Here is a 25,280-nt window from a genome sequence, read left to right on the forward strand (position 1 = left end):
GGTGGCCCACCTCAAAGGCAACTCTTTTTTTTTTTTGCTTTATTAGTGCACACCATGTCAGTACATACACCCCATATTAGCCGGCCCTCTGCCTCACGTCCTGCGTCCAGGGCCGCTAGATGGCATGGATATACACAACATCATGGTGGGCCCCACGTGCACGTGGCCTACATCTTAGTCAAGGTGGGTCCCACATAAACGTGGCCCACCTGATATGGATTAATCTGATACTTGTGTTTTTCCTCCATCTTGGCCTGTTAATGGGTTGGATGGCGTAGATCCAACACATTCATACAACAGGTCCCACATGAAGTATATAATTCATGGTGGGCCACACTTACCCCTTCATCACCATTACCATTCAGAGAGAGAGAGAGAGATACAATGAGACAGAGGAACCCCGCCACTATGGGCCCCTCTTGATTAAATCACATACAACAAAATGGGTCCCACCAACAAGTGGGCCCTAAAGATAAGATTTCAATGGTGGATCACCCACCTCGTTAGCCTCCTTCTTGATCCTTTGAACTCATTTGCTCCTATACTCGACTTTTAACGGTGGATGATGGACTTTTGATGGTTGAGATGGAAGATGAGAAGGTGGACCACACTTGGGAGGGAGAGGGAAACTTGGACATGGGATGTTGCTTGGGAGATTTAAGAAATGAGAGAGAGAAGGATAATGGAAGATAAGAGGTGATGGAGTGATGGGTGATGTAAGGAGAGGTGATGGGAGGTATGGGTTGGGTTGAAATTTTGGGAAAAGAGGAATGGGTGAAGAGAGAGAGAGTTGACTTTGTGGAGAAAGAGGGATGGGTTGTGTACTTGGGTAAGGTGTGACTTGACTTGTACTTGACATGAGTGATAGATTGATTGATGGGACATTTCCTAGAGATTCCCTCGAAATCCGCAATGCGCAGTGTTTCTTTAGAATGAACGCAGGTCCACATCTCCTAGCCTGGGTATCGGTTCGGTACGCAAGTCACGGCGTTGGAACCGCGGCGATGGCACGGTCGCTATGATACAAGTTTCAATTCGAACCAACTTCGGTATGTGGGACCTGGTTAAGAATCACGCGCAATCATCGGATACGTTGTGAAGGTTACTGGAATTCAATCGAAAGGACCGTGGAAGCTAACGGAGTGGTACGGACTAAGATACGGGTCTTACAGCTCTCCCTTCCAAATAAAAATTTTGTCCTCGAAATTTACACAATCATTGCAACCAGACTTAAACTCATGATAGAAGAGGAAACAAGACATCATCAATAAAATCGGAGACAACATACATAATATAACATATGATCAATCATCAAAGAGATGGGGATAGCGCTCTCGAATCTCAGCCTCACGCTCCCATGATACCTCATCAACAGAATGGTGACCCCACTGAACCTTCACCAAGGGGATGACCTTGGTCCGGAAGACCTGCTCCTTCCGATCAAGGATACGAACTGGCTGCTCGATGTAAGAAGCGTCCTCACGAACCTCCAACGGCTACCAATCAATAACAGGAACGATGTCTGACCCACACTTCCTCAACATAGAGACGTGAAAAACGTTGTGGACGCTAGACAACTGAGATGGTAAGGCAAGCCGATAGGCCACAGTGCCAATGCGCTCAGTGATCTCGAAAGGTCCTATGAATTTCGAGGCAAGCTTGCCCTTCACTCCAAATCGAACTATGCCCTTCATAGGTGAGACCTTGAGATACATATGGTCCCCTACATTAAACTCTAAGGGACGACGCCGGCGATTAGCAAAACTCTTCTGCCGGCTTTAAGCTATGCGCATCCTCTGCCTGATGATATCAATAACCTCTGACATCTCTTGCACAAGCTCGAGACCTAGGAGACGCCGCTCTCCGACCTCGGTCCAACAACTCAGAGATCTGCACGGTCTGTCATACAATGCCTCAAAAGGAGTCCTGCCAATGGTCGCCTGATAGCTGTTGTTGTATGTGAACTCAGCCAATTGTAGATACTCATCTTAGCTACCCCTGAAGTTAATCACGCAAGCCCGAAGCATATCCTCAAGGATCTGGTTGACCCTCTCGGTCTGGCCATCGATCTGGGGATGATACGCAGTATTGAGCTGCAAATCAGTGCCCATAGCTCTCTGAAAGCTCCTCTAGAACTGAGACGTGAACCTCGGGTCTCGGTCAGAAATGATTGAGACTGGAACACCGTGCAGTCTCACAATCTCCTCAATGAATAATCTCACAAGCAGGTCCAAAGGCCAAGTCGCACAAATCATAAGAAAGTGCACCGACTTCGTCAGGCGATCCACGACAACCCAGATAGCGTCATAACCGCGCTGAGTCCTCGGCAAACCTATAATGAAATTGGTAGATACGTGCTCCCACTTCCACGTCGGGACACTCAATGGCTGCAATAGACCAGGGGGTCTCTGATGATCGACCTTGACATACTGGCACGTGTCACACTCGGCCACAAAACTGGCGATCTAGCGCTTCATCCCTGCCCAAAAATACTGTCTCCTCATATCACGATACATCTTCGTCGAGTCAGGGTGAATAGAAAACCGTGATCGATGTGCCTCGGTCATAAGATCTCTGCGCAACTCAGGAATATCCGGGACACATAATCGGCCTTTGAAGCGAAGTCCTCCATCAGCACCAATCTGCCAATCTGTCTGACTCTCAGATGCTACCTCTGCTCGATAATCCTGTAACGACTCATCTGTCTACTGAGCCTCGATCACCCTTGCGACAAGAGACGGTTGAATTGAAAGGCTCGATAGCTGAACGATAGAAGATTGCAGACGAAAATCAAAGTCGTACTCTACTATATCCTCGAGCATCCTCCACTCATTAATCATCATATGTGCCACCAGGCCTCGTGGCTGACGGCTGAGGGCATTTGCTACCACATTCACCTTGCCTAGGTGGTACTAGAGATCAAAATCATAATCCTTCAGAAGCTCCATCCAGCGTCTCTGCCTCATGTTCAGCTCATACTGAGAAAATAGATACTTCAAGCTCTTGTGGTCGGAGAAGAGCTCGAACCTAACCCCATAGAGACAGTGTCTCCACACCTTTAGTACGAAGACGAGTGCTGCCAGCTCCAAATCGTGCATGGGGTAGTTCAGCTCATGAACCTTGAGCTGACGAGACACAAATGCTACAGGTCTGCCGTGCTGCATCAGGACAACACCCAATCCAATACGCGAAGCATCGGTAAACACAACAAATCCATCACTCCCAGAGGGAAGAGTGAGGACAGGAGCGGACGTCAGATGGTCTTTCAGCTCCACAAATGCTCGCTTACAGGCATCACTCCAAATAAACTTTGCACCCTTCCGAGTCAACCTGGTCAACGGGGCTGCAATACGGGAGAAGCTCTCAATGAAACGCCGATAATATCCCGCTAAACCAAGGAAACTGCGGATCTCGGACGTAGTCATGGGTTGGCCCCACTGACGCACTGCTTCAACCTTCGAGGGGTCCACTGCGACATCCTCCCTTGTCACCACGTGACCGAGGAATCTCACCTCCTCCTGCCAGAACTCACACTTCTCCAGCTTCGCATACAGCTGGTAGGCACGGAGGGTCTACAAAGCGATCTCCAGATGCTGCATATGGTCCTCACAGGTCCTCAAATATATCAGAATATCGTCGATAAAAACCATAACAAACTGATCGAGATATGGACGAAAGACCTCGTTCATCAACTGCATGAAGACCGCGGGCGCATTGGTCAGTCCAAAGGACATGCCCTGAAACTCAAAATGACCATAACGCGTCCTAAAAGCCGTCTTCAGGACGTCCTCCTCTCGGACACAAATCTGATGATAATCGGAATACAGATTAATCTTCGAAAAGAACTGTGCACCCTTCAGCTAATCAAACAAATCATCTATCCTCGGGAGCGGGTACTTGTTCTTAATCGTGACCCGGTTGAACTCGCGGTAATCCACACAGAGCCTCAACGAGCCATCCTTCTTCCTAACGAAGAGTACCGGCGCTCCCCACGGAGAACTGCTCGACGAATAAATCCTAACTCACGTAACTCGTCCAACTGTCGCTGCAGCTCATGCAACTCCATCGGTGTCATACGGTATGGGGCCTTCGAGATAGGCGCGGTACCAGGCACAAGATCTATCTGGAACTCAATATGACGGCGCGGAGGCAATCCCGGAATCTCCTTGAATACATCAGGGAAGTCACAGACAACCGGCAACTGCTCAATACACAAGGCAACAGGCTCCTCGACTGCGCAGGACATCAAGCATGACAGCGGCTCTCCTCTGGGCTTGGCAATGAACTGGAACTGTGGCAAGCCTAGTATGAAGAACGTGACTATCCTCGCAGAATAGTTTAAAATAGCGTGGTACTCGGCAAGCCAATCCATACCCAAAATAACGTCAAAATCTGTCATCGACAGCACAAATAAGTCAGTGGGAAAAAAGATATCATCGACCAAAACCGGGCAAGATGAACAGAAATGGCCCAATACTGTGGTCTTCCCCAAGGGCGTTGATACGGTCAACCCCTCACTAGCAGACTCTGTCGGCAATCCAGTCGATCAGCAGAAATCCTCGGACATGAATGAGTGAGAAGCACTAGAATCAAATAATACTCGGGTGATGCATGAAGAGACAGGAAGTATACCCTCGACGACTCCTATGGATGACTGCGGGTCCTGCTGAGCCGCGTAAAATCTAGCCTGAGCTGGCTGGGGAGGTGCATGTCCCCTCTGAGGTCCCTGATGGTGCTGCTGCTGATGTCGCTGAGGTGCTCGAAACTGCTGCCTCTGCTGCTGGGGTCTCGGAGGCTGGTTCTACTGCTGAGGGGGCCTCAGTGGTAGAATCTGCTGTCGTTGCTGCTGTGAAGGCTACTGCGGTACTCTCGGCTGCTGTGGAGGCTATTATGGTACTCTTGGCTGCTGCTGCCGAGGTCGTGGACACTCCCACCTATGGTGTCCTATCCCACCACATCCATAGCAAGTGTAAGAAAGCTGTCTCTGCGGTGGTGCCACTGGGGGTGCCGACGGTGCTACTGGTGCTCTGACAGGTGGGTGGCTCTTATACCTCTGTGGTCGTCGCTGCTGCTGGGAACTACTGAAGGTGGCCTGCCTCTTCTGACCCCTCCTCTGATCTCTGTTGGCCTGCATGCCGGCCCACTCAGTCTTGTAGATCTGAGCCCTTCGCACTACTGCCTGAAAGGTCGGAAGGTCATGTCCAATCACACTACCTCGAAGACCGTAACGCAAGCCGTTCTCGAAATGGCGGGCCTTCTGCCCCTCATCATCAACCATATATGGCACAAACCTCAATAGCACCACGAAACGGGCTGTGCACTACGCCACGGTCATCTCCTCTTGCATCAGAGTCTTGAACTCCAATGCTCTCTGACGTCGTATATGGTCAGGGAAATACTGCTCCTCGAATCGGTCGATAAAGTCCTCCCATGTTCAGACATAGTCAGGTCCTACGACGCGGGTAACGGAGGTCCACCAGTGTTCGGCCTCGCCATGGAAAAGAAACACTGCCAACCGGACTCATTGCTCGGTCGTACATGACATTGTATCGAAGATCTTCTCCACATCGAAGCTCCATCACTCAGCTGCTGTCAGATCTGGCTCGCCCTGTAAACGCGGAGGATCAAGCTATTGAAACTCTCGAAGTAGGGCGCTCGCGCGCTCTTGCTCGGCCTGGGCTGGAGAAATAATAGGGCTCCTACCCTGCCCCTAAAGCGCAGCAGTCATAGCCTGCAACATCTGCTGTAACTGAGAGGCACTACAGGCACGGTCGGGTTCGCACCGGCTTCGGGTGGAGGAACAACATCCTCAGGCAGGGGAGCAGGGATCTTTGGAGGTGGAACAGGAGGCACGGGTGGTAAAGTTGGAGCCTTGGGTGGTGGAGCAGGGACCACTCGGGTCACTCTCCTGGGCAGCATGTCCTATAGGAAAGAACAATGACGCGAATCACTCATGAGAATTACACTCGGAACCTAATCGCCCTAAACTCATAGCAAACATGTGATATTGTTCTCGGTTATTCCCAAGTTATGCTCTGATACCAACTTCTGTCAAGACCCGAACTCGAAAACTGGGCTCACAAAATTCCCGATCACCGAATCCGGCACCGATAGCCTCCGTAGAACCCCATTCTCGACTCCCGGTACCCATTTACCAGGTTCCGATCCTGAGATCCCACAAGGAGGATTTCTAATATCATTTAATTCATAATGAGCATAACCAAAAGCATAACCCACGAACAATAAACACAAGAACACCATCAAAAAATTCACTATGATAAAAAACTTTAAGTACAATGCGTCTAAAGGGAAATACAAGATAATGCAAGTAACAAAAACTCCAAAGGCTTAACCGCACACTCCTACTGCTACTACGCTACAGCTGCGACCTGGCGTCACCTGCACGCATCAATCATGCATAAGCTTATAGAAAGCTTAGAAGGTGGTGTAAGTGTGTGCGCAATGTGAGCGTGCTCAGGATGCAAGATCGAAGAAATACGGGATCATGCTGATGAACACATGTATGCAATCAGCCATACCAAGGCCATGCGGTGCAAAACATGAATGCGATCGGCCACATCAAGGCCATGCGATGCAGAATGCAAGTCAAGCATGTCAATTCTCATCTACATATCAATGCAGCTCCTCACTAGAACATCAAATCAGTGCGGTTCTCAGTATGGATAATCACCGGGGTCAAGTACACTCTACGCCAGCTTGCCACCCCTATCCGGACACACAACTGGGAGGGTGGAAGAGACCTCACTATTCGCCTGCCAATATCGGGCCCGGCTCGTCGATAGCAGACCGATTCCTCAAGCTGGTCAAACTCAACCTAGAAATTGCTCCCTCACTCAGGCGGGTAAGGTCACACCCCTTTCTAACCGACCATGACGCAGTGGGAGAGGCGGCCTATTGCTATACGCCCTCGCGTAATCATGTATCCACTCGGCCTCGACGTTAGAGTGATCCTCTGGTACCATCGGGTTTAGGGATTTTCACTTAGGGACATCTATGGCGCTCGTATACTAGAACCAAATATTTTCGATATCCATTCCTGCCATCCACGATGTGTCTGTGGAGGCTATGGCTCTGATGTTACTAGGGCATACAGTAACTACAATCATACAAATGCAAGTGCATGAGTCACACTACCAGTCATGCAACAGTCCTGCGTGTACCATGCACTTATATGGGGCAACTCCGCCTATCAGGGAGCCCATAAACAGTCCACCCAAAGGCATATGCTATAATCAGTCACTCCTCACATCAGACATACATATGATGCGAATGATCATGAATCATGGATCTATACTAAACATGTATAAAGAGATGGGCTCTGTGTATAACGAAGATGGGCCTAGACGGCCTACTTACTACAAGTATGGGCCTATCAATGGCCTTAGGGAGAATGACAATGCGGACATTTAACCAACATTGTACTTTGAATGTGGATGTCAAACCAACATTGTTCCCAAGGCATAGCCCACTACAATGGTCAACACATGAACCATGGTAGAATCACGTTGTATAGATCTTGTTGGGCCTCGACCCAAGGGCCCAAATACACCAAATGGGCCTCAAACCATGGGCTCATATATCTCAAGTGGGCCTTACTAGGCGGCCACAAATACATTAAGATGGGCCTCAACAAATGGCCTTATACAAATCAAAGTGGGCCTTAATGGACGGCCCACAAATACACCAAGATGGGCCTCAACACATGGCCTTAAAATAATCTCCAAAATGGTTGGACAGTTTGAATGAAACATACACATCATGATGGATCCCACTCTAATGGAGGGTGCGGATTACAATACATACCCAAGTGGGTCCCATGTGGGGCCTACCATAATGTTTATTTTACATCTAACCCATTGATAAGGTCACTTAAACCTGGGGCCCACAGTAATGTTTATTTCCCAAGCAACCTAGGGCCCAACATAATGTTTATTTTCCAACCAACTACTCATAAGGTCACGTGGACTAGGGTAGGGCCCACTGTAATATTTATTTATCATCCAATCTATTCATAAGGTCACGTGGACCAGAGGAGGGCCCACTAGACTGGGGCCCACAGTGATATTCATTTGCCATCCCAACTGTTCACGTGGACCATGGGCCACGGTAATGTTTATTGCCATCCAATCTGTTCATGAGATCACGTGGACTAGGGCCCACCGTGATGTGGTTCACAAATTCAGTCCACCCATTGTGTGTGTCCCACCTAGTTGAGGGTCCAGACCAAGTTTCAGCAACATCCAAAACTCAGGTAGGCCCGACCAAATGATTTTATATTTTTAGGCATGTCTTCACATGATTTTAAATGGTGTGGCCCACCGGAGTTCCGTATCAGCTGATTTTTGGGGTGGTCAACTAGACCGAGGGGACCCATCAAATGCATGGTGTTGATGTTCGAAACGCATCACGATGGGGGCCCACAGCTAGTGCCGTGAGGCCCAGCTGGTCGTCCGTCAGCAGCCAGCGCAGGCGCTGCCTATGCCTTCTGTCAGCGGCAGTAATTGCTGCTGCTGTGTTGTTTTTTTCGAAAAAAAGGAAATTCTGTCTGTGGTTTTTCATAGGTATGGCCCACATCTGAAAAATCCAATCCGGCCATTGGATTCTACATCCTCTGATCGACTAAATGAGACTAATGTGTAATGTGTTCTCAGCAAATAGGAGATTCAATGTGGTTTTTAATGGCATTACCGCTATTTCTTATGGTGTGGCCCGCCCAAGAATCGGATTGGTCCCAAAATTTGGCTCAATGCCTAAAATGATCCGAGGAGAAGGATGGACGACTTAGATTGAGTACATACATCAAGATGGGGCCTACATAGGTGGCCCACCTCAAAGGCAACTCTTTTTTTGCTTTATTAGTACACACCATGTCAATACATACACCCCATATTAGCCGGTCCTCTGCCTCACGTCCAGCGTCCAGGGACGCTGGACGACATGGATATACACAACATCATGGTGGGCCCCACATGCACTGGCCTACATCTTAGTCAAGGTGGGTCCCACATAAACGTGGCCCACCTGATATGGATCAATTTGATACTTGTGTTTCTCCTCCATCTTGGCCCGTTAAAGGGTTGGATGGCGTAGATCCAACACATTCATCCAATGGGTCCCACATGAACTATATGATTCCTAGTGGGCCACACTTACCTCGTCATCATCATTACCATTCAGAGAGAGAGAGAGAGATATACGGTGGGACAGAGGAACCCCGCCACTATGGGCCCCTCTTGATTAAATCACATACAACAAAATGGGTCCCACCAACAAGTGGGCCCTAAAGATAGGATTTCAACGGTGGATCACTTACCTCGTTGGCCTCCTTCTTGATCCCTTAAACTCCTTTGCTCCTATGCTCGACTTTTAACGGTGGATGATGGACTTTTGATGGTTGAGATGGAAGATGAGAAGGTGTAGATGGAAGATGAGAAGGTGGACCACACTTGGGAGGGAGAGGGAAACTTGGACATGGGATGTTGCTTGGGAGATTTGAGAAATGAGAGAGAGAAGGATGATGGGAGATAAGAGGTGATGGAGCGATGGGTAATGTAAGGAGAGGTGATGGGAGGTATGGGTTGTGTTGAAATTTTGGGAAAGGAGGATTGGGTGAAGAGAGAGAGTTGACTTTGTGGAGAAAGAGGGATGGGTTGTTGTACTTGGGTAAGGTGTGACTTGACTCGTACTTGACATGAGTGATTGATTGATTGATGGGACATTTTGTAGAGATTCCCTCGAAATCGACAATGCATGGTGTTTCTTTAGAATGAACGCAGGTCCACATCTCCTAGCCTAGGTATCAGTTCGATACGCGAGTCACGGCGGTGGAACCGCGGCGACGGCGTGGTCACTATGATACAAGTTTCGGTTCGAACCGACTTCAGTATGCGGGACCTGGTTAAGGATCGCGCGCAATCGTCGGATACAGTGCGAAGGTTGCCGGAATTCGACTGGAAGGACCACGGAAGCTAACGGAGTGGTATAGACTAGGATACGGGTCTTACAAAGAGAAATGAGGTGGGTCCACGACAACGCTTTTCTTCTTACTATGGTCCAAATGTGTCTAAACCTGGTAACTTAAACGAGGTTACTTACACAATAGGAATTGTCAATTAGATTAAAGAACGGATCCTTCGACACACCCCTATATTCAAGAAGGGAGTAACACTAAAGGTGAGGGTTTTTCCTTTAAGCTTGCAATAATTTAAGGTAGTATAAATTAATCTGTTCCATCACATGTTTTGAATCTTTCATATTAATTCAAGAGTGATGATAGTCATTCTCGGCCTTTTAGAATTTTATCCTTTAAGCTTACCTTAATTGAGTTAATGCATTTTATCTCATCTTTTACGTACAATTTTCTATGGTTTATACCTGTTCTTGAATTACTATGATTTTTCTCTATTTTTTTGTTTAATCTCTCATAAACAATTATTGCACTTCTTGGGATTATAACATGATATTAATTACAAGTGATCATTTTGAATTTATGTTGGGCCATGGATACAAGCCTTGCCCTTGTCTCATCTCTTTTTTTGAGTTAGCTCTGCCACCCTTTTATTTGCTGAGTTAGCGTTGAGTTGACTATTATCACTCTTCTCTTTATTATATTAGCCTCGTGCTATTTATCTTTAAGGCTTGGGCGTGTGTCTTGATATTCTAGAACCTTCATGATTCAGTTTATATTCTTTATAAGTGCAAGTGATGTATTAAGAGGTGTCACAACTAGTGAATCGAATATCTTATCATGGACGTAATGTGTTACGGGTAGCGGCCCTCTTGGTCTGCACATAATTCAGTGTGTTGGTTGGCGTGATGCACAGTTGATGTAGGTAAATCGCCATGCATGCTACATCACCTCTTCGATATTGGATTTTACAAATAGTCGCTCCATGAACACATCGTGTTACGTAAATCTCCCAACCACGTATTGTGTTACCTTGAGATGTTCGCATAAATCCACATTAGCGTTGGCCATGCCGGCGAATATCCATAGTTATGGGAAGCGGGTTGAGTCAGATTTTCTATAAATTATATTTCACATTGTGATAATCACTACATATGATGAGCCACATACACTATGCTAGTCATGCATCCCATGTAGGTTATTAGCGCATATTGATATCTCATGTATTAGTGGAGTACGAGACGTATCAGAACCCTTACATTACTTTTATGAATCTTTTGAATTACTGTTAATCTTTAAGGATAACCATCACTATGAGTAAGGCATTGACCCTCTCCCAACCATACAGATTATGCAGGTGATGTACAGATTAAAGTCCTAGAGAGCAATCTCCCTATAGAAGATTATACTGAAAGAATAACAAGATAACTTTATAATTTAGCTTCATACTTCTGCTGCGAACTCTGACATTGTAATACACTCCCATTAAGAAGACATTTGATGTTTTATTAAATTCTTTTAATAATAATGACGGTCGATTTTATTCTTATGAATGGTTGTCTTAATGAATGTATCTGGATTTGCTCTAAATGAAAGAAAAAAAAAGTGTTATTTTTAAAGCATCCGAGTTTATACATTATTAACACCCAGTTTTCTCAGGCACGAGTGTAAACTCTGACCGTGAAAATTCGAGATGTTACAGTTGGTATCAGAGCATGAGAATGAGATTAACTGGGCCTGAGGGAATGCTAACCATCATAAGCTTTACACAACTCGTATAGAATCATCAAAATTAGATATTTATACTTAGGTGAATTCCCCATGAAACTAGGAAGTTAAGGAATTAGAAACTAATATTCAGGTTTCCCATTAAACTTAAATAGATTGGAATCTAGAAACTATAAACCTATCCTATCCATTATTGTCTAATCCGGTTAGGATCTCTGACTTTCGAGGTGAAACGAAAATTTTCATGATATTCCCCAAAAATTTAGAATGATTGAGACCATAGGTTTACGGAACCATAATCAGGTAAGTTTTAAGTGGGTTAATCCAACTAACAAATCTGGGGTCGAGATTTTGTTTAAGGAGGGGTAAGCTGTAGTGTCCCGATTTTCAGGTTGCCAATTATACACACACCTAGACAAATACCTTACAAGTGATACATTGAAAACTTGAGCATAATGAATCAGTAAGGACGATAGAAGTAAGTTCGGGTAGAGTATCAGGTAATCAGAGTACATAGTGAAAGCTTAACGGGCCCCGTAGAATTACCCCTTACGAGAATATAAGATTTCCTGATATTCCCCATAAGTTTAGAGCGATCGAGATTATGGATTGATGGAACCATGTTTAAGCGAAACCTACACGGTTTAACTCAAATTATAAGTCTTAGCTAATCTTAAATGATCCCAATGCCCTGATCAAGCAAGGGATCATGATTTTACAAGATTACGAGCAGATACAAGTAAATCCACTGTACTACGCAGGCAAAGTATCTGTGTATCAGGCTCAAACCCACTATGACCATCTATTTATATTACCTTGAACATAGAAAGTAGAGAATCCTCAGAGGCATGGAAAATTACTCAGATAATGGAAGTACTAAATTTCGAGGGCAAAATTATGTTTAAGGAGGGTAGATTGTAACGCCCCGAACTTTTCGATACTCGAGTATCAAAAGTTCTCGAGCGTTACCAAGAATTTAACGTAATACGACACCAATCTAACTATCCTAGCCATACATCATAGCCCTGACACAAACCTAATAGTTAGGAATGATCTCCATTCATGTATCAAGCCATCTGACCATCAATTTCAAGGTAAGACTCTCCATCATGTGATTTAATGTATGTCTTCCCTTAAATGAATTGACGAATAAGTCCCTATCCATAATGATTTTGATATATGTTCTTTTGTAAGAATTAGATAGAAACGTGCCTATAACCATGTGGAGCATATCAGCAATAATTATCAAATTGACATTAACTTAGACCACTGAATTCTAGATCACGTGGTTCCCACGACCCATTTAATGTGAAAATTTACACCATGCCTATGTATCATAAATTAGCTGTAAATGTCAAATTTCAGCACTTAGTTCATTGTATAAGTGACCCGATTGATAGATCAACCCCTTAACTGCTGATTTTGGCGCCCATTGAAGGCTAGGGGTAGTCGAAGTAAGATGTTTTTCTTCATCTATGTTTGTATGATTTTATGAATAGGTTGGATGACAAATAAACATCACTATATGTTCTAGAAAGGCTTTAACAGTGAAAATCATAAACACCCACTGGTGCGGTCCACCTGATCTTTGGATATACTTCAATCTTAGGCTCAACGCCTTAAATTACATGGAAAAAATGATTGGATGGTGTAGATTTCCCAGAAAGATCACCATGGGCCCCATGTTCCACCCTAAGTGCATGCGGGATAGGTGCACCGGCGGTGCACTGGATTGGAAATTGGGTCAAACTGCGTTTGACCCCATAAATCCCGCCCGAAGAGGGATTCTTCCTCTTTTTTTTGGCGAACGGACGACGTCCCTATGAGATTTGGATTGTGGCCCATCCTGACTGCCTGGTTGGACAATCCAAATTGTCCATCATGAGCACACCCCACCTCCGAATAAACCCTAGCTTGTTTTACGAAGAGGCGAGGTCATGCAAAGGCACAAGTCCGGTTACAAGTGGACTAGATATTTCGAATAAGAAACAGAAGACTAGGAAATTTGTAACTGCATGGGACCCACCTTCACGAGACAAAAAGGAGATTCGGACCATCCGTTTGGTCTGAATGAGGTAACCGACCACACCCACGGTCAGGTCCATGAGTCCTTTAACCAGATGAATTCCATTGCAACATCTACGTAGCTGCGCCAAGAAGATTGGGCACCATCGAGTTTTATACCCATGGGGAAGTTGCCACCGACATTACAAGCATGATTTGGACCTTTTTCTTCATAGAAACGGTTCCTCTGACCACTCCAGATGAACGAGGAAAGAAACTCCACGTTCGGGGTTGATTCCAACTCTTCCACTGTGCGGAAGACGTTTTATGCATTCACGAAGAAGTTCCGAATGCGTTGGGCCATTGACCAAGAAACAGGGCAGATCCAGGCCACACGCAACATCCAAGGCCCTGATCTGGATGCTTAGAAACACCCCATTAGTGGCCATGCAAGATGAATGGAGGAGGAACGGTGTGAAAATGTAACAGGGACACTCCACAACTACCACCAAAGTCGGTCCCTATTACGGGTTACGCAGCCATGTTTTGCAAGAAACTTCTAGATTTCATGACACGTACGGTAGTTCTGGGATCAGACCGGCTATAAAAAGCCATACCCATCCCGCTAGAAAGGAACACAAGAGCGAGAAACGTGAGAGAGAGAGAGAGAGGGAAAGAACAACGTCCCACCCCTGCTGGACGTAGCAACGAGAAAAAGGAAAGGAAAGAGAAAGAGAAATGAGGTGGGTCCATAACAACGCTTTTCTTCCTAAAATTCTTTTTCTTTTCTTCTCACTATGGTCCAGACGTGTCTAAACCTGGTAACTTAAACGAGGTTACTTACACAATAGGCATTGTCAATTAGATTAAGGAACAGATCCTTCGACACACCCCTATATTCAAGAAAGGAGTAACACTAAAGGTGAGGGTATTTCCTTTAAGCCTGCAATAATTTAAGGTAGTATAAATTAATATGTTCCCTCACATGTTTTGAATCCTTCCTATTGATTTAGAAGTGATGATAATCATTACCAGACTTTCAAAATTTTATCCTTTAAGCTTACCTAAATTGAGTTGATGCATTTTATCTCGTCTTTTACGTGCCATTTTCCATACTTTATACCTATTCTGAAATTATTATGATTTTTCTTTATTTTTTAGTTTAATCTCTCATCAACAATTATTGGCCCTTTTTGGGATTATGGCATGATATCAATTACAAGTGATCTTTCTGAATTTATGTGGGGTCGTGGATACAAGTCTTGCCCTTACCTCGTCTCTTTATTTAAGTTGGCTCTGCCACTCTTTTATTTGTTGAGTTAGCCATTGCTACACTTCTTTTGTTGAGTTGACTACCGTCACTATTCTCTTTATTGTATTGGCCTCATGCTATTTATCTTTAAGGCTTGGGCATGCGTCTTGATATTCCAGAACCTTCATGATTTAGTTTATATTCTCTATAAGTGCAAGTGATGTGTTAAGAAATATCATAACCAGTTAATCGAATATCTTATCATGGATGTAATGCGTTACGGGTAGCAGCCCCCTTGGTCGGCACGTAATTTCGTGGGTTGGTTGGCGTAGTGCACAATCGATGTAGGTAAATCTTCATGCGTGCTACATCACCTCTTCAGGATTGGATGTCGTAAATAGTCGCTCCATGAACACATTATGTTATGTAAATCCTCCAACCGCGTGTTGTATTGCCTTGAAATATTCGTATAAATCCGTGTTAGTGTTGGCCATGCAGGCAAATATCCATAGTTGTAGGATGTGGGTCAAGTCGGATTTTCTATAAATTATATTCCACATTGTGATGATCACTACATATGATGAGCCGCACACACTATGCTAGGAATGCATCTCATTTAGGTTGTTAGCGCATACTAATATCTCATGTATTAGTGGAGTACGAGACGTATCAGAACCCTTACATTACTTTTATGAATCTTTTGAATTATTATTAATCTTAAAGGATAACCATCACTATAAGTAGGGCATTGACCCTCTCCCAACCGTACAAATTATGCAGGTGATGTACAGATTAAAGACCTAGAGAGCAATCTCCCTCTAAAAGATTATACTAAAAGAATAAGAAGATAACTTTATGATTTACCTTTATACTTCTGTTGCGAACTCTGACATTGTAATACACTCCCATTAAGAAGACACTTAATGTTTTATTGAATTCTTTTAATAATAATGATAGTTGATTTTATTATCATGAATGGTTGCCTTCATGAATGTATCTAGATGTGATCCAAATGAAAGAAAAAAAAAATAAGGTGCTATTTTTTAAGCATCCAAGTTTATACATTATTAACACCCAGAGTATAAACTCTGGCCGTGAAAATTCAGGATGTTACAACAGCCTTCGAGTGGTAGGGGGTTACCTTCGACTGGTCGAGTGTGATGGGAATTTAGAGGATTTTAATCGCTGGAGTTCGAGTCGAAGTTCCTTCAACTAGTCGAGGCAAAGTTTATATTGGTCGAAGGAGGGCTTTAGACTAGTCGAAGCAGATAGATTTTTAGAATTTTTTTTCTTCACTTCAAGTCTTCGATTCTCTTCATTCCTTACTTGGGTTTCTTGAATCTTTGGCATGTGAATTCTTCATTCTTGGTTTCATAAGATCCATCCTTGGGTTTGGTGATTTTTGAGTGTTAAATCCATGCTTTTAGTTTCCTTTTCAATCCAAGCTCTTAAATTCACTTTACAACACAATCATGATTAAAATAGAACATTAAGCACTATCATATTCATAAAAACAAGTAATAAATGGGGGATGATATGTAATATTTGACCCTCAACACAATCCCCAACAAGCATTTTGCTAGTCCCGAGCAAAGTATGCGTGAAATAAACCTCAATTCTGAATGTCCAAAACCTCTTTAAGAAAACAATCTTTTGTACACTTAAACATGAATGGGTAGAATTAAGATATGGAAGTGAAAATTTGAAAACCTAGAGAACAATCACATAAGTGATCTATCAAATAAATTCTTTATCAATCAAATCAGAGTATAAATCTATATATCATGTTTTTCAATGTAATCAGTGAAAATCAACTTACTTCCCATAAAAATATCATTTTTTCATCATGTTAACTGTTCACAACCCCAAGTGTAGGGTCGTGATGTAGTAATAATCTTAGTGAGACCGAGGTCGAATCCACAGGGACCAATCTCGTGAGTAATTCTAAAAGCAACTAGAATTAGAACTAGAAGAAGATGAAAATCTAAATCTAAAAATATTTAAGAGAGTAATTATGATTAAAATGATTAAAACTAATAAATTCAAAGGTGGTAACTAGGGTTTTCAAGGATTCACTTGTAAAGATCAGGGAAATTTATGCTTGATTCAGGGACACAACTGGAATCAGATTCCCATCTTATCCAATTAGAAGATATCTCAGTAAAACCAAATCTGAAATTCCTTTGACCTAATTCTCAATGGATGAGAGGTGTGAGAACTGGAAGTGATTCCATCACAAAACCATGCCCATGAGATAAGGCAAACAACAGGATTTACCAATACCATAACCAATGATAAGAGAATCATGAAGATTAGAAGGATTCCATCACCCAACCATGCCCATGGGACGATGGTGAACAACAGGATTTCCTAATTTCACAATCTCAATACATGAAATGAACATCCTCAATGCTATCGCAGATCTATTGTAATTTAAGTCACAACAGATCATTAAAAACTGAAAGTATTTCTTAAATATCAAACTAGAATCAAAGATAGTTCAACTTAAACATGAATCAAAGTAATAGAAAACATCCCATCATGCTACAAGTTTCACCTCTTAACCCTAGCTAAGAGGTATAGCCAACGATAGACATTATTAAACTAGAATCTCTTAAAAAAAGCATAAAAACAACTAAAGAAATGGAAGAAAAACTCTTGGCGACAGCTTCTCCATGCTTTTGCTCCACTCGTCAAACCCTAGATGATGCCTAGGGATGCCCTGAGGACCCCTATTTATAGTTTTGCATCACCTCCTTTCACATCAAGTTGGAAATTTTCGAAAACCGTCTCAAATTTACGCAGTCTGTGCAAGTTTTGTGTAACCCTCGACTGGTCGTGGACCATCCTCGACCAGTCGAGGGTCACCTTCGAATGGTCGTGGGTCTCCTTCGACTAGTCGAGGATGATGGGAATTTAGAAGATTTGGTCATTGGAGTTTGAGTTAAAGTTCCTTCGACTGGTCGAGCATAGACTTGGACTAGTCGAAGGATGCCGATTTTTAAGGTTCCTTTTCTCCTCTTCAAGTCTTCAAGGCTCCTTCTTCCTCGATTGGTTTTCTTGGATCTTTGACATGTGAATTCTTCATTCTTGGTCTCATCAGATCCAACCTTGACTTTGGTGATTCTTGAGTGTTAAATCCATGCTTTTAGTATCATTTTCAATCTAAGCCCTTAAATTCACCTTGCAACACAAACATGATTAAAATAGAACATTAAGCATTATCATGTTCATAAAACCAAGTAATAAACAGGGTCCAATATGCAATATTTAACCCTTAACACAATTTTCAACCAGCATTTTGCTACTCGCGAGTAAAGTATGCGAAAAATAAATCTCAATGCTTAATATTAAAAATATTTTTCAGAAAATTATCTTTTATACACTCAAGGATGAATGGGTAGAATTAAGATATGAAAGTGAGATTTCATAAACCTAGAGCCCAATCACATAAGCAATCGATCAAATAAGTTCTTTATCCACTAAATCGAAGCATAATTTGTATATCAAGTTTTTTAATGTGCTCAGTGACAGTCAATTTACTTCTTGTACGAATATTATCAATTCATCATGTTAGTTATGCTCATCACTTCAAGATTAGTTTGAAACGCAAGTACTGATTTCGAATTTATCCCCTTTTTCTTCTTTTTCTAGTTTTTTATTTTATATCGACGGTCAATTTTTTATTCATTCTTTTACAGACCTTGCATTATTTTTGCATTCTTTTCTAGTGTTTTCCGGTCTTTTTATCATACATGAGCTTTTTGTCAATCTCTTATTTTTTAACTAGTTTTTTTCTTCTTTTAAGGTGGATAAAATTCTCTAGACTTGATTATCATCATCCATCAATGATTCACAAACTAATAATCAAAAATTCTTATATGTCCTACCGAAGGCAAATTGAATGTGTCTTATGATTTAACATGATATTCAAACTACCTATTGATCAATTGAACGTAAGCACTTAAGTGATAAGTTACTTAGATGATTAGACTTCAGCAATTCAAAATTCAATCTCTATCTTATAATACCCAAAGCATTCTTAAGTACACAATACATCGCTTCCCAAACAGATTGCAACTTAAAGCAGTGAAATTTTTCAAAAATTTTGCTCAAAACTGAGAAAACACTAATTAGTTCACCTAATCCTCCATTCCCAATTGAAAAATTTGCATTATCCTCAATGTAAAAGAAATAAGAATGAAATGCAAAAGAGGCAATGAAAAGAAAAGGGAAGTGATGGAAAGGTAATACCTGAAGAAGAAATTTTGAGGCTTTTCCAATGATTCCAGTGTGAAGATGGGTTAGCATAAGAGTTAAACCAACAAAAAGCAAACTATCCTAAAAAAATAAAAAGCAAACTATCCTAAACAACATAAAGTTAATTATTGTAAACATAACATGAAAGTATTAAACCTAACTATACCTCCATCAGACTAGAAGATCAATCCTGGTATACAGGATCAGTCAGAGGTATGGACATGTCCTCTGAATCGAATTTCTCCACATATGGCTTTAAACGATGTCCATTCACTTTGAATTCTTCGCCATTATTCAGATCTTGTATCTCGACGACCCCATGAGGATAGACATTAATAACAGTGAAAGGACCGGTCCAACGAGATCGAAGTTTGCCCGAAAAGAGATGTAACCGAGAATTATACAAGAGGATTTTCTGACCTGGTGTGAATGATTTTTGAAGAACATGTTGGTCATAAAACACCTTCATCTTGTCCTTTTAAATTCTCGAGTTCTCGTATGCATCATTCCGGATTTCTTTAAGTTAATTCAACTGAAGTTTGCGTAGCGAGCTAGCATTGTCTAAATTGAAGTTCAAATTTTTATTCGCCCAGTAGGCTCTATGTTCCAACTCCACAGGTAAGTGACAAGCCTTCTCATAGACAAGTCTAAAGGGAGACATTCCAATAGGGGTCTTAAATGTGATACGGTAAGCCCATAGGGCATCGGTCAATCGGATTGACCAATTCTTACGGTCAGGGTTAACCGTCTTTTCTAAGATGTGTTTAATTTCTCTATTGAAAATCTCAACTTGCCCACTTATTTGTGGGTGGTATGGAGTGCTCACCTTGTGAGAGATGTCATATTTCTTCATTAAGTTTGCAAATGGCCTATTACAAAAATGTGAGCCCCCATCACTAATGATGGTTCGAGGCGTTCCGAACCAGGAAAGGATATTATTTTTAAGAATTTAATGACCGTTTGATGATCATTGTTCCGGTATGGAATCACTTCTACCCATTTAGTGACATAGTCTAAGGCAAGTAAAATATATAAATTTCCAAAGGATTGGGGGAATGGCCCCATGAAATCGATGCCCTAGCAATCAAATGCTTCTATGATAAGAATGGGGTTTAAGGGCATCATACTTCGATGGGACAATGCTCCTAACTTCTGACAATGCTCACAAGCTTTGCAAAACTCATGAGTGTCCTTGAACATAGTGGGCCAGTAAAAGCCGCACTGTAGAATTTTGGCCATGGTCTTTTTAGCAGAAAAGTAAACACCACAGGCCTAAGAATGACATAAAGAGATGACACTTTGGTGTTCATTTTCTGACACACATCTCCTTAAGATTTTTTCTAAGCAATATTTAAACAAATATGGATCATCCCAAAGAACTTACGAACCTCGGCGAAGAATTTTTTCTTATCTTACGCAGTCCAATGTGTCGGTGTGAAACCTGTAACAAGATAATTAGCAAATCAGCAAACCAAGGTGAATAGGAGACTTTGAACAATTGTTCGTCAGGGAACATGTCATTTATGTGTGTCATCTCAAGGTAGTCAGAGAGATCAAGGTAGGAAAGATGGTCAGCCACTACGTTCTCTACTCTCTTTTTATTTTTTATTTCCAAATTAAATTCTTGGAGTAGGAGGATTCATCTTATCAGGTGGGGCTTAGCATCATTCTTAGAAAGAAGATACTTGAGTGCCACATGATCTGTATAATTGACATCTTGGTTTTGATCAAGTAGGACTTAAATTTGTCCAAAGCGAACACTACAGCTAATAGTTCCTTTTCCGTAGTCAGTAGTTCACTTGGGCAAGATTTAGAGTTCTACTTGCGTAATGAATAGCATAGGGCTTCTTTTTTTTCTCTGGCCTAAAATCGCCCTAAGAGCATAGTCAGACGCATCACACATAAGTTTAAAAGGAAGGCTCCAGTTGGGTAGCTGCATGATAGGTGCAGTTGTTAACATGCCCTTGAGCTTAGTAAAAGCTTCTTGGCATTGTTCAGTCCACTCGTATGGTGCATCCTTTTGAAGTAAATTACATAAAGGATGAGAGAGGTGACTAAAGTCCTTTATGAATCTTCTTTAAAAACTAGCATGCCCTAGGAAGGATCGCATGTTTCGTATGTTCTTGGGTGAAGGTAGGTTAGAGATAAGATTTATTTTAGCCTTATCTACATCAATTCCCTTAGACAAGATGATATGTCCAAGGATAATTCCCTTACAAACCATGAAGTGGAACTTTTCCCAATTCAGTACCAAGTTCTTTTCCACGCATCACTTCAACACATTTTTCAAAATTTTCAAACATTCATTGAAGGATGGATCAAAGACCAAGAAGTCATCCATGAAGACCTCTAAATATTGTCCCACCATATTAGAAAAAATACTCAACATACATCACTGAAAGGTGGCGGGAGAATTACATAACTTGAATGGCATCATTCGATAAGCAAAGGTGTCGTCAGGATATGTAAATATAGTCTATTCCTGATCTTCAAGGGCTATCTCGATCTGATTGTAGCCCGAATAACCGTCAAGGAAGCACAATAGTAAGAGTAACCTGCTAGCCTTTCTAAAATTTGATCGATAAAGGGCAAAGGAAAGTGGTCCTACCACGTGATGGTATTCAACTTTCTATAGTCAATGTACATTCTCTAACCAGTAGTGATCCTAGTTGGCACGAGTTCATTATTGGCATTGGCTACAATGGTGATTCCGGACTTCTTGAGAACCAACAGAGTTGGACTCACCCATTGGCTATCGGATATTGGGTATATGATACCTACATCCAATAGCTTAAGAACCTCGACCTTAACCACTTCATTCATGTTTGGATTTAGTCTACGTTGTGGTTGTCATGAGGTCTTTGCATTATCTTCAAGATAAATGTGGTGAGTACAAATCAAATGGTCAATTCTCTTGAGGTCCGCAATCGGCCATCCAAGGGCTCCCTTATGCTTAACAAGAGTAGAGATGAGCATACTCTCTTGTTCTTACTCAAGGTGGGAAGAGATCACCACATGGTATGTCTCATCTTGACCTAGATAGGCATATTTCAAATTAGAGGGTAAAGGTTTTAGATTAAGCTTCGGTGCCTTGAGGTTAGACGGTAGAGGCACCACATTAGTTTGGGGCAAATTTTCAAATTGTGGCTTTCACCTGTTAACTTCAAGTACTAGCATAGTATCAAGCATGACACCCGTCTCCCTAATCATATCATCATCAAAATCATGGGAGTGTGCCATGCACATCTCTAGAAGGTCAGACGATAAGGTTAAAAATGTTCTATCTTCCACGAAAGAATCAATCATGTTATTGTCTTGGAAATCGTCATCATCCTCTAACTGTCTGCCCGTATTGAAAGAGATATTTAATTCCAATGTCATATTTCCAAAAGACATACTCATGACTCCATTCCTGCAATTAATGATTGCATTTAATGTAGCAAGGAATGGGCGACCAAGAATGACGAGAATTTGAGTGCTCATATCCATGATGGGTTGAGTATCCAGGACGATAAAATCTACCGGGTAATAGAATTTATCAACCTAGACCCACACATCCTCAATTATCCCTGTTGGTACACGAACTAAGTAATCAGCAAGTTGTAATATAGTTCGGGTGGATTTCAATTTACCCAAACCTAGTTGTTCGTATACCAAGTAAGGAATCAGATTTACGCTCGCTCCTAAGTCAAGAAGTGTGTGCTTAATCCAGTAGTTCCCAATTACACAAGGTTGGTTGGGCTACCGGGATCTTTGAATTTCTGTAGCACATCTTGTTTTAGGATGGCACTCACTTTTTTAGTTAAAAAGATTTTCTTTTGAATATTTTACCGTCTTTTAGTCATACACAAGTCTTTCAAAAATTTGCCATATAAAGGTATTTGTTTTACGGCATCAAGTTGAGGAATATTGACCTTCACATGTTTCAACACCTCTAGAATGTCTTGAGAGTTAAAGAGAGATTTTGGTGCAACCAACTGCTAGGTGAATGGTATAATCGGCTTGCCTTGAAGTTACGGTTCTAATTCTTATGGAGCAGTGCTAGGTCTATCATCATTGTCCTCTTCCGGGTCCTTAGGGTTTTCAGCCCTTACCGGAATAGATTTGTCAATTATCTTCCCACTCCTAGGTGTGGTGATAGACTTAGCTTGCTCCATTTGATTTTAAGAGCTTGGATGACTTATTTCATATTGCAGTTTAGGATTGGAGAAAGGTTGGGCTGGAAGAATCTCTTTTTCCCCAATTGAATTTTTTATCTCATGCCCTTATATGGCCTTTGAAAGGTCTTGAAGGGTTTGCAATATACCCTAAGTGATAAGCTCTTGGTTTTGAATATGTTTCCAGACCGAATCCTCTTGAGGTTTCCCTTAATTCAAGTTGGTTAGGGATTCCTTGAGAATTAGTAGTTTATCCATTCCTCCAATTAAAGTTCGGATGATTTCTCTAACTAGGATTGTATGTGTTAGAGATGGGTTCACTGAAAGGTCTTTAGTAACTATTTATGGCATTAGATTGCTCATTTAGTACCTCTTGAAAAGCAAATATTGTGGGGAAATTTTAGTTGTGTGAATGTTACAAGCACAAATACCGCAACAGTTTCCTTACCCTTATCCTTCTTAAGTTCCATGGCCTCAACCTTCCTTACAAGACTAGTTACTTTAGCATTTATATCATCATACTCTTTCATCAAGCATATCCCACCTCTCTCCCTTGCTTGAGTAGGCTTAGATGTGGTGTTAGGTTTTGGGGTGATGTCCCATGGTTGTGCTGTTTCAGAGAGTTTGTCAAAGTAATCCCACACCTCATTGACATTCTTATTCATGAATTCCCCATTGCACATCGTCTCAACTAATTGGCTCATGGAAGATATCAATCCATCATGGAAGAAAGTTGTTATACGCCACGTTTCAAAACCATGTTGTGGGCATGAACTGACAAGATCCTTGAATCACTCTCAACATTGGAAGAATGTTTCATCTTCTTTTTGGGCGAAGTTCATAATCTACTTCTTGATGGTCTTCGTCTTATGGAATGGAAAGAATTTTTTTTATGAACTCCATCATGTCATTCCATGTGTCAATAGATCGCGGATGTAGTGAGTACAACTACGTCTTAGCTTTCTCTTTCAAGGAGAAAGGAAATAATTTCAACCTGACCATGTCCTCAGACACGTTAGGAAAGTATAAAGTGGCTATAACCTCATCAAACTCTTACAAGTGCAGGTATGGACTTTCAGATTCAAGTCCAAGGAACTTTGGAAGGAGTTGGATCACTCTAGGCTTGATGTCCATGTTTCTTATGTTTCTTGAAAAAATCATACAAGAAGGGGTGCTCACCCCCGCCAGTTGTAAGTAATCTCATAAAGTACGAGGCAGGGTGCTTGATGCACCTCATTCTCATCCTGGACTTCCTCAACCCTAGGTTAAGGTTGTCTTCCCGGTTGATTGACTAGTTGATTAGCAGCCATAATCTCAATTAACTCTAACGATCTCAAGTGGTGTCTAATCCTGTGATGGATAGATAACCCATCAATCAATCCTCCTTCACTCAAAAGACGTTGAGTGTTATCACGAACCCACTTGGGCATAAAACACTCTCAACCCTCAATTTCAGATTCTAACCTAAACCTAAAAGAAAGAATGGAAATAGAAATCTAGAAATAAAAAGAGAGAGGAAATTAGAAAAAAGTTCTTAAATTAAGATCCTGCAAAACAAAACAAAACAAGTCAGTTTCTAAAAACAGAAATTCTAAAATTAGAAAGTTTCTAAAAATAAAAATAGAAAGATGAGTTAGATTCTAAAAACAAATTAAAGTAAACTAGTTTCTAAAAAGGAAACTTCTAAAAACAGAAAATAAAAAGTTTCTAAAAAGAGAAAAGGGAAGTTTCTAAACCTAGAATTAGAAAGTAGATTTAAGAAAGTTTTTTAAAAAAAAAATTAGTTTCTAAAATAATTCAGAAAACCGTTATCCTAAAAATAGAAATTAGAAAAACCTTAATCTTAAAATAATTCTAAAACTAGCTAATCTCAAAAAAATGGAACCGTTAATCCCCAGCAGCGGCACCAAAAACTTGTTCACAACCCCAAGTGTAAGGTCACGATGTAGTA

The 25,280-nt window shown here is 41.9% G+C and overlaps 1 protein-coding gene and 1 non-coding gene across 2 annotated transcripts; one reads left to right on the plus strand and one right to left on the minus strand.

Annotated features, from left to right (window-relative positions):
- Window positions 1-4,818: 4,818 nt before the first annotated feature.
- Window positions 4,819-5,919, minus strand: LOC131225582 (uncharacterized). Its single transcript, XM_058221135.1, has 3 exons — window positions 5,764-5,919; window positions 5,033-5,179; window positions 4,819-4,944 (listed from the first exon to the last, which is right to left on the minus strand). The coding sequence occupies exons 1-3, from the start codon at window positions 5,917-5,919 to the stop codon at window positions 4,819-4,821; spliced, it is 429 nt and encodes a 142-aa protein (XP_058077118.1).
- An 18,163-nt stretch (window positions 5,920-24,082) lies between these two features.
- Window positions 24,083-24,189, plus strand: LOC131238279 (small nucleolar RNA R71). Its single transcript, XR_009167684.1, has one exon. It is a non-coding gene; the product is annotated as a small nucleolar RNA R71 (small nucleolar RNA).
- Window positions 24,190-25,280: the final 1,091 nt, after the last annotated feature.

This window comes from Magnolia sinica, chromosome 2 (genome assembly GCF_029962835.1).
Source record: "Magnolia sinica isolate HGM2019 chromosome 2, MsV1, whole genome shotgun sequence".
Lineage (NCBI taxonomy): Eukaryota > Viridiplantae > Streptophyta > Magnoliopsida > Magnoliales > Magnoliaceae > Magnolia > Magnolia sinica.